Source organism: Vipera berus (genome assembly GCF_964194415.1).
Source record: "Vipera berus genome assembly, chromosome: 7".
Classification (NCBI taxonomy): domain Eukaryota; kingdom Metazoa; phylum Chordata; class Lepidosauria; order Squamata; family Viperidae; genus Vipera; species Vipera berus.
The window spans coordinates 28,822,099-28,837,135 of NC_138209.1; the positions used below are offsets into that span (position 1 = coordinate 28,822,099).

Consider the following 15,037-nt stretch of genomic DNA (forward strand, 5'->3'; position numbering starts at 1 on the left):
AGTCCAGTCCACCTTGCATTCCGCTGGCTCTTCTCTACCGCCAATTTGTTTTGACCATCAGTGATTCAGATTCTTGTAGAGAGTGCTAGCATGCGATAAACCCTTATATTCATTTGAACTGCCTGAACTCCTGATTTCCTGCACTTGACAGCACTGGTTATCGTCCTCCATAGCGCAAGGTTGGGTTACTTGTGGGACCACTTTTTCCCTAGAACATCTGCCTCCCCCACATTTTTATATCTTATATAATTTCCATTGGGTAACTTTCTCCAATTTGATTGAAAACTACAGCTGTCAAAATTGATATTAACATTTCATATTTCAGTTGCATTAGCTAAAAATGCTGGTATCAAAGCTTTAAGTTGCTGACTGGAAAGACAAAAATATTTGTTGCAATATTATTTATTACATATGTATATGCAAAGTCAGCCATACCCTGCCAAAAACGTATGAGTTACTTTTGCTAAACTTTTGTCAGGTAGCCAAGCTCCATGTAATGAGTTAGACTGAAAACAAAACCATTAACAACTACCAACTGATTATGCTACTTTATAGCTTCCAATTCTTTATATATAGAACTTATAAATAAAATTATGCAATTCTGATAAATGGCCTTTCTGATAAGTGGCATGTTTCATTCCCTGTCAGGGCACGCTCTCCCCTAAAAATGTCTTGCTTATTCAACTAATTTTTCAGTAACAAATGTACTGAAATTTACCCAACTGTCTTAACAGAGGCTGACCATTCAGGTTTTGGAAGGCATGGCTTCAACTAAGCCTGACTTCTGAAAGGCTCTGAAGACCTGACTGGTTTGGTGAGTCATCTGGATTGTACCTAGTTTTCTGAACTGCCTTGGGCACAATAATAAAAGATGGGAATACAGGTACTCCTCTACTTCATTAAGTGAATACAATTCATTTAGTGATTGTTACATGACACCCCCCCCCAAAGTATTTGACACAGTCCCAAAATTACGAATGTTGCAACACCACGGCAGTCATTCAGCCTTATGAATGACCGCAGAGGCACTACAACACTTACCCTGCCTATTCCCCCCCTGCTCCCCACAATTGCTTCCCCCCCATCCTGCTGCACCGAACTCACTTACCTTGTGAAGATCTGTCTCCTCTCTGCTGCAGTTTCTTTGACAGTGGGATGATTTCGTTTCCAGCATCCGATTGGCTTGCAAATGCTTTTTGCGCATCAAGAGTGAAATATTCTGGGCACCATGATTACAGTCCCCAGAAACTTCCAGTCTATGCACAAAACGTTTGCAAGCCAACGGGATGCTGTGAGGCAGTGAAATTCTCAGAAATGTCTTCATTGTTTTGAAAAATTGGCCCACCGGCACGTTGTGTCCTGCCTCCCATAGACACTTGACAGTCACCAGTTTGCATACAGAGCAAAAAGATCCACAAAGGATGCCATAGCCATCACTCTCCATACTTCTCTGACTCATCTGGAGCAGTAGGAGACCTATGTAAGGATGCTCTTTGTGGATTTTAGCTCTTTAGTTCTTCCATACGCACTAGTGTCTAAACTTGTCAATCTCAGACTTTCACATTCAATCTGCCTTTGGATTATGAACTTCCTGTCTCGCTGCTCTTAGAGGGTCAGATTAGGCAACTATATCTCTTCAGCCCTTATTCTTAATACCCCACAAGGCTATGTGTTAAACCCCCTACTTTACACCTTCCCCACTCATCCCAGCAATATTATTGTTAAATTTGCAGATGCTACAACAGTGGTGGGGCTTATCTCCAAGGGGGATGAGTCTGCCTACCAGGATGAGCGGTTGCTCTTGTGGTGCAGAGACAATAATTTGGTTCTAAACACAACTAATACCAAGGAGCTTATAGTAGATTACAGGAGAAATAGATACATTCAGCCCCTGATCATCAGCGGAGACTGTATGGAGCGGGTGGCAAGCTTTAGGTTTCTGGGTGTTATCATAAAGAAGGACCTGACCTGGAGTGTTCATGGTATAGCATTGGTTAAGAAGCCCAGCAGAGGTTTTATTTCTTGAGACTTCTCAAGAAACAACAAAAACTGCTGTTGACCTTCTACCGTTGCTCCATAGAGAGCATTCTAACTTATTGCATTTGTCTGCGGTTTGCTTGCTGCACAGTAGCACATAGGAAAGCGCTCCAGAGGGTCATTACCATCACCCAGAGGATTATTGACTGCTCTCTCCTCCGCCCGGGACGAACTGTATAGTTACCGTTGTCTTAGGAAAGTTCAAAATATTCTTAAAGACCCATCCCATCCCGGACATTCTTTTTTTGAACTATTACCATCTGGCAGACAGTACAGGATAATAAAGCAAAGACAAATAGGCTGAAAAATAGTTTTTATCCCAGAACTGTAGCCATATCAAATACCACAGTATAGTGCAACACTGAAGTGCAATATTAGGGGCAGTGCAATGGTGAATAAAATGTGAACGATGTGTGTATATAATGTATGTTTTTATTTGTGGTTTTTACTTGTATGTAGTGTGCACTTTGGACAGCACTTAATTTTGTTGTGAGTTACACAATGACAATAATTCTATTCTATTCTATTCTATTCTATTTAGCTAGTATTTCGCTAAAGAATCTGGTTATTGGAATGGATCTTGTCTAATGTCACAGAAAAGCAGCTTTTGTTATTTCAGAGTACATAGTATAAAATAATGGATTTAAATTATTGGGAGGCACATTTTGAATGTTTTAAAAAAATTCTCAGTACCTAATATAAGCAAATGAATTAAATCATATCCCTGTTGAATATACAGTAGAGGTGACAAATAGATTTAAGGAATTAGATCTGATAGACAGAGTGCCTGAAGAACTATGGACAGAGGTTCGCGACATTGTACAACAGGTAGCAACCAAAACCATCCCAAAGAAAAAGAAATGCAAGAAAGCAAAATGGCTGTCTGAGGAAGCTTTGCAAATAGCTGAGGAAAGGAGGGAAGCGAAAGGCAAGGGAGAAAAAGAAAGATACACCCAATTGAATGCAGAATTCCAGAGAATAGCTAGAAGAGGTAAGAATGCCTTCTTAAATGAACAGTGCAAAGAAATAGAAGAAAATAATAGAATAGGGAGGACCAGAGATCTTTTCAAGAAAATTGGAGAAATGAAGGGAACGTTTAATGCAAAAATGGGCATGATAAAGGACCAAAATGGCAGGGACCTAACAGAGGCAGAAGAGATTAAGAAGAGGTGGCAAAATTACACAGAAGAACTATACAAGAATGAGCTTAACGTCCCTGATAATCACAATGAGGTGGTCACTGACCTCGAGCCAGACATCCTAGAATGTGAAGTGAAGTGGGCCTTAGAAAAGCTGAGCAACAACAAAGCTAGTGGAAGTGACAGTATTCCAGCTGAGCTATTCAAAATCTTAAAAGACAATGCAGTAAAAGTGCTACACTCAATTTGCCAGCAAATTTGGAAAACTCAACAATGGCCACAGGATTGGAAAAGATCAGTTTACATTCCAATTCCAAAGAAAGGCAGTGCCAAAGAATGTTCAAACTATCGCACCATTGCACTCATTTCTCATGCTAGTAAAGTCATGCTTAAAATCCTACAAGCTAGACTTCAGCAGTATGTGGATCGAGAACTACCAGAAGTGCAGGCAGGATTTCGAAGAGGCAGAGGAACTAGAGATCAAATTGCCAACATACGCTGGATCATGGAGAAAGCTAGGGAGTTCCAGAAAAACATCTACTTCTGCTTCATTGACTATGCTAAAGCCTTTGATTGTGTGGATCATAACAAACTGTGGCAAGTTCTTAAAGAGATGGGAGTACCAGACCATCTTATTTGTCTCTTGAGAAACCTATATGCGGGTCAAGAAGCAACAGTGAGAACTGGACACGGAACCACTGATTGGTTCAAAATTGGGAAAGGAGTCCGGCAAGGCTGTATACTGTCGCCCTGCCTATTTAACTTATATGCAGAGCACATCATGAGAAAGGCAGGGCTAGATGAATCAAAAGTTGGAATTAAGATTGCCGGAAGAAATATCAACAACCTAAGATACGCAGATGATACCACTCTAATGGCAGAAAGTGAAGAAGAACTAAAGAGCCTCTTGTTGCAGGTGAAGAAGGAGAGTGCAAAACTTGGGTTGAAACTTAACATTAAGAAAACCAAGATCATAGCATCTGGCCCTCTCAATTCCTGGCAAATAGATGGGGAAGAAATGGAGGTAGTGACAGATTTTGTTTTCCTGGGCTCCAAGATCACTGCAGATGGGGACTGTAGCCAAGAAATTAAAAGACGCTTGCTCCTGGGGAGGAAAGCCATGGCAAATCTAGACAGCACACTAAAAAGCAGAGACATCACCCTGTCAACAAAAGTGCGTATAGTCAAGGCTATGGTCTTCCCAGTTGCAACGTATGGCAGTGAAAGTTGGACCATAAGAAAGGCTGAGCGCCAAAGAATTGAGGCCTTTGAACTGTGGTGCTGGAGAAGACTCCTGCGAGTCCCTTGGACCGCAAGGCGATCAAACCGGTCAGTCCTAGAGGAGATCAATCCTGACTGCTCTTTAGAAGGCCAGATCCTGAAGCTAAAACTCAAGTACTTTGGCCACCTAATGAGAAGGAAGGACTCACTGGAGAAGAGCCTAATGCTGGGAAAGATCGAGGGCAATAGAAGAAGGGGACGACAGAGAATGAGGTGGCTGGATGGAGTCACTGAAGCAGTAGGCGTGAGCTTAAATGGACTCCAGAAGATGGTAGAGGACAGGAAGGCCTGGAGGAATGTTGTCCATAGGGTCGCGATGGGTCGGACACGACTTCGCAGCTAACAACAACAACAACAATATAAGCAATAGCAATAGTTACACTGATGGTAAGTTCCTTTCATTCATTATTCAAGCAGAAGCTAATCAATCATCTGTCTGAGAAGCTTTTATTGGATTTGACTGCCTAAGTGGCATTTTCTAAAACTATGGTTACTTGGTTCTAAAATAAACTAAGTTGTTGAGGTCAGAAACATTTAATCTACACTGAAGCCATTGAAAAGTAAACAGAGGGAGCACCAATTTGGGTAAACTGTAATGCAAAAATTCCTAAAACTTTTGAGGAAGTGATGATTGAATTATTGATTGAATTGTTTAGTGGTGGTTGTAAAAAGATAAGCATTTCCTAAGCCATTGCCAACTAACAATGTTAACAGCTTTTATAGAAACTTCCATGTGATATGTATTGGTATCTATTCAGAAAGTTGTTATATATATTCTCTTCACAGTGTAATTCCTGCCATGCAGAAAGTTTACTTGTTTATATTATTTAATTTATATACTTGCCCACATCACAAAATGTGTTTCTGGACATTGGTTTTAAAACAAAGAACATAAACAATAAGGATAAAAAAGAGCCACAGGAACCCAATATCAATAAGCACTGATGCCAACCACAAGATACTTAAAAATTTCAATTGCTTAGGAAAAAAACCAACTTTTTTTTATTACAAATTTTGAAATTTTCAGGTAAAGGCTTTGGGCAAAATAATTATATAATACTGAAAAGAGAAATCTATGAAATCTACGCATGATCTGCAGCTACAACTGAACAAAAGGACAAGAACTTTAAAACAAAATTGGATTTATTTTGTTAATAACTTAATATTCAGAGGTGTGCTATGCTTAACAATTTTGAGATACTGATGATCCTTTGAATCTGTTGGACACACCCTTCATTTCTAATTTATTTTTACTTATTAAACTTGTATGATGGCCATCTTTCCAGAGGAAACTCTAGGCAGCTTTGAGTTTAGCATAAAATAAACTATTTAAAAAAACTACCAACCAGCATAAACATGTCTGTGTTTTATAAATAAATATAGGCCGGGGATGGCTAGCAGGATAGAGAGAAGATACCACCTCCACGTCATCCATCCTCTTGGTTTTTAGTTTCTTATTTAAATGTTTTGTATTATCTTTTTTTACTTTTTATTATTCTGCAAACTACTCAGAATTGCTTTAATGGGTACTATATAAATTTAATTTTAATATATTTTAATAAATAAAATTCCACCCAGGAATCTTTTTCATAGCTTGTATTAGTGTATTTGGCACTTTAAACACAATTATTTCTGCTTCTTTCACAATCAGCTTCCACATAATCTTTACTTAAATCAATATTTTCGTTCATCTCTTTTATTTGTTGAATGGTTTTTAAGGGCTCTCTAAAGGCGACAACCAGTGTCAATTCAATAATGTAGCTTATCATCCACAGTAATTCAAGATATATAATTTTAATTAACATCAACAAGCCACAACATTCACATGATGATTTTTCATAAGATAACAAATAGTCTGTATATTCGCTTTAATCATATCATGCCACAAGCAATATCCTGCTACTGTAAGAAGAGAATACTGGTCAATTTCGATATGTTTAGCCCAGCATGAAAGTAGTATACCTATAATAATCTAAGGCATCCTGACTATATTCATGCAATCATGTGCAAGTTAGAAACTTTTTAGAACATAAATGACTGAAGGCTAAATACTCTAAAACAGCTTCCTATACAATAATTCATAAATTATTATGAAATGCAGAAAAAAAAACCACAGGCCATGTGCATGAAAGTGTGATTTTGCATGAAAGTTCAGCACTGAGATTTAGAAGCTCAATGCCATTAAATTTGCTCTTTATGATACTATACAGGTAAAACAGAAGCAACAAAAAAACATATCATACAGGAACTAAACTGAATCTGAAAGACCGAAGTAGTATTTTCTAAAATCCAAATTAATGCTTGAATATCCTCAAAACATCAAACAAACATGAAGGTAAAATAAAGAAGACAAAGAATATCAGAACACAAACTGAACAAATACTGTAGGCTAGGAAAGTCTTTTTCTAGTCATTCCAGACATGCAGGGAAGTATGACTCTACCAATTACCTTAATCTAGTGTCAACATATATTTCAGAATGACTTCACCTAAGATTCTACTCTTTTGAGATTCCAAAGAGATTTACCCATTTAGTGACACAATACAAAAGCTCAGCAGCTGATCAAATCTTTCCCAATTGGAGCACTATAATAGTTTTAAGAAGCAGCACTCCAATGACACCAATGAGGAAATATCTTATGGTATAAAGATCCATTATCAGAAAATTGCTAATCAATGTGTAAGCTGCCCTGAGTCTTCGGAGAAGGGCGGGATATAAATGGGATTAAAATAAAATAAATAAATAAAATAAAGCAAAGCAAAGCATAGAACTCCTTACAGCTCAAAATAAACCCAAGCCCAACTGTTTCCAAATTTGGAAAAGTCTATACTTCACATTGAGATGGCTAGGAGACGAAGCAAACTTCCTTCCAGCCTTAAGATAATGAACAAATTAGACTGAAAAATAAATAAAACAAAACCCACAAACAATTGGGAAAACAATGAAGTTACTTTATGTCTGGAAGAAAATAAGATATTGAAAATTCTTGGATCACAACAGAAACTATAAACTGAGAAAAAATTATGCAACTTTGTTTACAGAAAAAAAAAACAAGAATACAAACACGTCTAAAAAGAGCTGTCTTGAGCAAGTGAAACCACAGCCCTCTGGATCGTGGAAAAAGCTCTCTCCACAGAACCAGTCCCTGGTGCCCAAAAGGTTGGGAGCCCCTGGCCTAGGTTACCTTAAACTCATGGAATAAAAACAGGGCAGAAATATATAATTGATGGCAGGATGAAATACATGTATAAAACTTTCAAAAGCAGCCTAACACCTAAAGTGGAATGTTAAAATCATTTCTCATTTAAGTTAAAAATGAAACATAGTTCATAAAACCAGAAGCCAAAAAGATCAGATGACAGAGTAAAATTAAATCAAAATAAGCACAAAATACGAATATCAAAATAATTCATATACTGCTACTCTGTAACTTTTATAAAGACAACTGTACAGGTAATCTTCTACTCACAACCACAACTGAGCCCAACATTTCTATTGCTAAGTGAAACATTTGTTAAGTGAATTTTGCCCCTATTTTAAGACCTTTCTTGCCTCAGTTGTTAAGTGAATCATTGCAGTTGTTAAGTTAGTAACACGATTGTTAAGTTTCCCGCTGACTTTGCTTGTTAGAAGATTTCAAAAGGTAATCACATGAGCCTGGTACCCTGCAACAATCATAAATATGAATTATTTGCCAAGCGTCCAAATTTTGATCATGTGACCATGGGGATGCCACAATGGTTGCGTGAAAAACAGTCATAAGTCCCTTTTTCAATGCTGTTGTAACTTTGAACAGTCACTAAATGAATTGCTGTACGTCGAGGACTATCTGTATTTATTATTTCTTGTTAGTCCTAAATACTTTTAAAAGCATGGTTAACAATAAATGTTAAAACATGTTAAACAAGTAAACAAGTAAAGCCCCATGAATTATCCGAATGGCCCATATTTTAAACATCTAAATAAATGTACATTTCTGCATTAAAAATTAATATTAAACTAGCCTCACAAAAATGCATTAAAAATGCCTTTGATAATGTTGATAAATGAGCTTCCAGACATAATTTTTGTATAAGTTAGTTGTAGGGCGATGGCGCTAGATGGTAAGACGCTCCCAACCATAATGTTCCTGTAGATGCCAATAACCCTTGCTTAACTATCAGATCACCACAGTGTTAGATTTTTTTAAAAAAATAACAAGGTATACCTTTTCACAAGGCCTGATGAGTCAACATCCAAGAGCTTAAACTGATTCTTTCTACAAACACCCAGATAAGGTAGGGACTGGTAATACAGAGAGGCTGGACTAGTTTGAATCCCTTTTTATGGTATCTGGAAAAGCTTCTGATCATGAGAGCTGAAAGCTGGCAATACAAGTTTTGACACAGGAAAATATATATAAGTCACATATCAAAGAAAACCTTAATGTTCCTCTCCCAGCTGATGCTGCTCACACCTGTAATATAGATCCACACACTTTGTATTTCTCGGCCCACCAAAAAATGTTAAGAGAGAACTTGGCAAACAAAATATTGCCTATACCTACTCTTGATGCTGTTGACCCATTATTCTCAACTGTAGTAGTGCTACTACCCAGAGTCCACTTGGTTTTTGGCTGTTTGCAAGAGAGGTTCTGTGGGACCAATGTACTTCTTGGTCCTTTAGTCTTGGCTATTGGAGATGTTTTAGCTCTCTATTCTTCCCTTAGAAGTCTACAGTTCTGTAATTTCTTAATTTCATTCCTAGTTAGTGAAAGATCTCTGGTTACCTGCAGCCATTTTCCTACTGCGAAGTGGCCACTCTTAATATTTGGTGGAATGAGCCTTTGGGATCCAGTTTGTGTCTCTTATGATTTCCCATTTCAATTTTTCTGAGGACAAATGGGCAATGTGAGCTTTTTAAAGCATCTCCAAAATAAGCATAGCATAGACTAGGTTCTTTCTTTCCTTCAAGGTTTAAAGGCAAAATCATCTCTATAATTACTTACAATGAATCCTTGCTAGTCGACCAGATTGTTCACTCAAGTCTTTGGTGAGAATGACTGAGGCCTCCTTTTAATTTAGGTTGTTTCTTTTGCTTCCACCTAGATTATTCTTCTGCCATCTGTATTGTTTTTATTTCTTTTTGTTTTTATTGTCATTTTTTTATGTCTTAAATCATTTGTAAGGGCCCAGAGTCACTGGAAGTTAATTGGCACATACATTTTAGTAACAATGCTTTTCCTAAATTAAGAGTATAAAAGATGTAAGATTTTTCTAGTGTTGCATTCCTAACTGAAGGGACACTATCCTACTGTGGTCCAGAGATAATTCACGGTACTTATAACATGTGGAGACATTTCTCTAAGAAAACTGAATTAAGAAATCTGTTGTATAGTTCAGCAATATAAAAGTTTGGTTAGCTACTTTTAAATTTAGTTTTCAGAGGTAAGTTAATAACACTAGTGGAAAAGAACTAAACCAAGAATTATGCAATAATAAATGGGAAATTTAGCACTCCTAGAAATATTTTTGGTAGAACAACTTTTAAATTTGTATTTAGGACAGCATCTATATACACCCATTTCTTGCTTAGTGACCGAGTTCCATTTCAATAAACAGGTTCTTTAGCGAAATAATGGCTAAATAAAGTTATTTCTAAGAAAAAGGGAGACCTGTGAATGGTTGCTAACTAAGATAATTGCTAAATGAGAAGTTACTGTATTAAGTAAGGGCTTTATGCAGGCAAAATTCTTAGTTGATTTAAATGATAACAAAAAGAAACTTCTTAAAAGTATAAAACACACCTGTGAAGACAAGTACTTTATATGTAAATATGTACCTATTAATATGCAGAATTGGACATCCATTTTCAGCATTCGCTTTCAATTGTGCGCCTTTTAAAGGATATTGGGTTCACTAACCTCATTTTCAAACCAATTTGGGATAATTTTAAAGCTCACAGAAAACTTCAAAATGACAAGTTTGAATAGCTACCTGTAAATTTAACGTTACTCTTCAATAAAAGATGAGAATGTTTAAGAATGTAAAGAATTGGAAATGAATGTCAAAAACCTAAGTAAGATTTTGATCTAAGAAAGTTATAAATGAATTAAAATAGAAGACAAATTTGAATTATTAGAACTCTTGCTATAAAATTTTGGAAACAAATAAACAAACACCACCATACAAACAGTGGGAACTAAATTGCTTAGTCTACCCTAACAAATGAGGGACGCGGTGGCTCAGTGAGCTTGTCAATCAGATGGTCGGCAGTTTGGCGGGCCGAATCCCGAGTGTCGTGTAACAGAGTGAGCGCGCCTGTTACTCGTCCCAGCTTCTGCCAACCTAGCAGTTCGAAAGCATGTAAAAATGCAAGTAGAAAAATAGGGACCACTACGGTGGGAAGATAACAGCGTTCCGTGCGCCTTTGGCGTCTAGTCATGCTGACCACATGACCACGGAGACGTCCTCGGACAAGCGCTGGCTCTTCGGCTATTGAAACGGAGATGAGCACCGGTCTCTAGAGTTGGAAACGACTAGCACGCATGTGCGGGGGAACCTTTACCTTTTACCCTAACAAAAATTAATGACTTTTTATGATTTCAGAAATTGGAACTAAAGATTCCTGGCTGAAAGAAAAAAAGGGGATGAAAATCTGTCTTGTGATTTTGCAAACTGACAGAAAATGCTATGATATTTGAAATACTCCAGATCTTTGAAGATGGGAGTCAGAAAATAGCAATTACAATGTTAGCAATGATGCATGCTTCTATGAATAGACTATTTCCAAAAAAGATGTTAAAAAAGATATGGCAGAAGTAAAAGAGACACAAAGAATAAAACATCTTGGGGAAAAAGAGATGAAATAAATTTTTAGGGGAAAAGTTTCGTGATAAAGAACGGAAATGTTTTCCTGTTGCAGAAAAATCAGAACATAAGGAAATTGAAGAAATACTTTAAAAATATGGCTTGGAAGACAGAGTAGATAAAAGTGGAAATACAAATGACAAGTCAAGAGAATGACCTAGATAAGAACTTCTTAGGACTTGTAAAAAAATTGGTTAAAGTCTTGAAGAAACCTTTGATGGGAAAAAGAAAAACTGAAGAGAGATTCTATGACAATATTTCAATGAATTAAAGATTAAGATTGGAAGAAAAGGAAAGAATATAAAATTGGTTTGTTGAACAAAATTAAAATGGCATATTTGTATACCTGGAACTTTTTGCATCTATGGATTTGTGTATGGAGAAGGAACAGGTTATGGGAAGAAGAAATACTTATTGTAAATATTGTTACCATATAGACCAGGGGTCAGCAACCTGAAACAGTGAAAGAGCCACTCGGAACCAGTTCCCTCACAAAAGGAAAAACTTGGAGCCGCAAAAAATGTGTGCACACGTGCGTACATGCGCGCATGCGCAGAACAGGGTTTGACTGAAGAGTGGAGCCAAGGCGAGATATGCACCTACCCTGCATATTTGAATTGATTGGTTGAACTTTTTTAGCCCCACTTTTTTTTTTGGACTGCACATGGCAGAGGACTGGGAGCCGCAGGAGACGGCCGCATGTGGCTCCGGAGCCGCGGGTTGCAGACCTGTGATATAGACTGAGAGAAATCTAAGTTCCAGTTTTAAAGAATACACCCATGTTTCTATAGAATTACAAGAGAAGGAACAAGAAAGCAATAAGACTGTTTAATAAAAAAAGTCATCTACAATTAGAATACAATTAGAAATAAGATTGACAAGCCTATGATTTACATAGCTTAATCATTTTACAGCCTCACAAATACCCAAAGACCCAGCAAAACTTGATAAAAACATATTTAAGGTTTATTCTTTTAAGCAAAATATTCAAATATAACCAGCCTGTATTTATTCTCTTAAACCCAGCAAGCATAACAAATACTCTGGGATTAGCAGTTTTTAATGTAAGGATACAGAAACATCAGATTATTTGGTCCATTATAGTACACACAAACATACATACAAAGATATTCCAAAATATCTTTGTTAATACGAATGTAAACTGAAAACTGTGTTTCAAAGTAGGTATCATTAGGGTAACTCAGAATGATTGATACATTAATTTTTAATTTTACTGTAGAGAGCATGTAATATTTTTATCTTTTATTGAGACCAGCAGAGAAAATTATATAATTAATCATTTTATGTAGTATTTTGAAAGTAAATCTAATCTGCTGTATAAACAGAAATTAGCCTCATCACAATCACTATATGAACATTAAACATTAAAATTTCCACATAGAACATTTACTCATTCATTTAAATTATTTAAAGCAAATGTCTATGTACACAAGATACAGACATTGATATAGCATTAAATTATACAAATGAAGAACAGGATATATTTATATAATCTGTTGAATTTCCTCACAATATTAGGTTTCCTGCTTCTAGACCCAAATTAAACACATCTGGGTTGTTACAGCAAAGTAAAGTAAGAAGTGATATGTATACTCAGAAAATATTTAAATCAGCTAATTAATGATTACACAATACAAATACTGAATAAAGCTATAAAATCGTATTGTGCACAAATATGAATCTGGTAAACTCTGATTACGGTGCCAAAGGCCTGTAACTGACAATCAGGAAAGGCAAATATGGGAATTCTCTTATTGTATATAATAAACTCATCCAATGATAATTATTGAATTAAAATTCATAGATATAATCCAAGTATGTGTTTCATATATTTCTAAAAAATTGAAAGGCTTCGAAATATAATCTGAAGTGTTAGAGGAATTTCAAGCTATATTGACTGATCAGACTAAAATAAGTTTTATATCAGGAAACATTAAACAGCGTTTCCCTACTCAGAAGCAGCGCGACTTGGAGACGGATTTCAATGCATATACTTCAGGAAGACGTTTATCCTATGTAAATTATGCAAACATATCAGTCGGAAAACTGCAGCTCTTTCTTAAGTTATATTAGCCGTATGAATTTGGGTCTGCATTGCTGTAGATATATCGAGGAATGCCGATCGGTTTCGTCATTAGCGCAAAAGCGCCGAATGCTAGTGAATTTTGAGTGTGACCCTTACACCATCCTGCTTTCCGTACTTTTCTACTCTTAAGCTGCAATCACCCAATCCAAGAAACCCAACACTCTTCTCAAACTGCGCTCCCATCTGCTGTTTTGGCCCAGGCAAGAGGAGGAGTCGGAGAAATAATCCAAACAGCTAATCGCGCTTTCGGTGCCCCCGGACCTTGTAGGGGCAAGAAAAGATTACCGGGACACGTGCGCCAGGGAATCTGGTCGCAAACTCGATTATTTGTTCTGCCTTAGTGCCAAAACCAGCCACTCTCTCCCCTCCCCGTCCCGCACATACTTTGGGTTCCCGCCTCTCCCAACTTTTCGACTCACTCTTGGTGGCGGCGATCAGCGTCTTGCCATCCTTGAGCAGCTCTTTGATGAATTTGTTAGTTTTCTCCAGCTCCGCTTCGTGAGCTCGTATCCTTTCCCGGAACCGAGGGCTGTCCAGGTAGCAATCGCTGAACTCCAAAGGCTGCAGTCCCATGGCTGCTGAGGCGGCGGCAGGGCTAGACCAAAATACTTCAGCCTATCTAATCCTTCTCCGAGAGGCTGCAGGAGGAGCACGCCCGCCTTCTCGTCCAGACCAGAACCGGTCCCTACAGCGCCTCACCAGGGCAAAGCCGACAGACGCCGAGGACTTATTCCAACCCCTCTAAAAGAACCGCGGGAGAACCGGAGGGCTTCGGCGCCGCCGACGAGCAACGCCACAGGAAGGAGACTGGCGGGGAAGAAGTTGGTCATTGAAAAATCCGCCACCAGCTCAACGCACCTTTGGACCGCCTCGGGCGCTCCGCTGGAAATCGAGGCAGAAGCTGGGCTGCTCTGAAGGAGCTCCGCGGACAAGCCTCCCCCCGCGGACTGGCTGGAAAAGGAGACTAAGGCGGCCCGCATCTGCATTCCCTCCCTCGGTCCCGCCTCCCTCCCAGGCTGAGTCTCCACTCCTGGCCTTCCCGCCTCCGGTTTTTCCAAGTTTTTCCAATCCGACACCGAGGTTTTCTCGCTCGGCTCCTCCCTTCAGCCGTCCGGGTCTTGCCGCTCTCACGCTCCTCAGGGTGAAGGAGGAGGTCTCCCTTGGGCCTGTAACAGGGCGTCAGCTTCAGTCGCTGCTTTGGACTCCGCGGTCTCCAAATCTCTGCTTGGGACGGTTTAAGAATAACCCGCAGGGAACAAACGGCGACGTTCTTGTCAGTCGTTCGCACGAACATCGTTCCGTTTATTCTGTAGCCGAAATAAAAGGATCTCGACCAGCGGCGGTAGCGGCCGTTGGGCTGCAATTCTTCTGGCTGCAGACCAGTGCAATAACGTAACGTTTGTGTCTGCGTGGTTACCAAAACACTGTCCATAAAGTGAGGGTTATTTCTGAATAAATGAATTTAAAACCTCCCTCCTCCTCCTCCCCCCCCCCGGCCCAGTTACACGGAATAAAATCAACTTTCCGAATCTTGATCTTTAAAGCAAACTCTCGCAACTGGTGGATTTCCCCGTTACTCCACAATTTTAATTCATCCTGGAAAGCTTCTGGTACACCCTAAGTCG

The 15,037-nt window shown here is 38.5% G+C and overlaps 1 protein-coding gene across 1 annotated transcript in view; it reads right to left on the reverse strand.

Annotated features, from left to right (window-relative positions):
- ARHGAP10 (Rho GTPase activating protein 10) overlaps positions 1 to 14,239 on the reverse strand; it is a 135,666-nt gene extending 121,427 nt beyond the window's left edge. Inside the window, exon 1 of the mRNA XM_081332599.1 lies at positions 13,832 to 14,239. Within this exon, the coding sequence (XP_081188725.1) occupies positions 13,832 to 13,985 (154 nt within the window). The 5' untranslated portion in view covers positions 13,986 to 14,239. The remainder of the gene's footprint in view (positions 1 to 13,831) is intronic.
- Between the last annotated feature and the right edge of the window lie 798 nt (positions 14,240 to 15,037).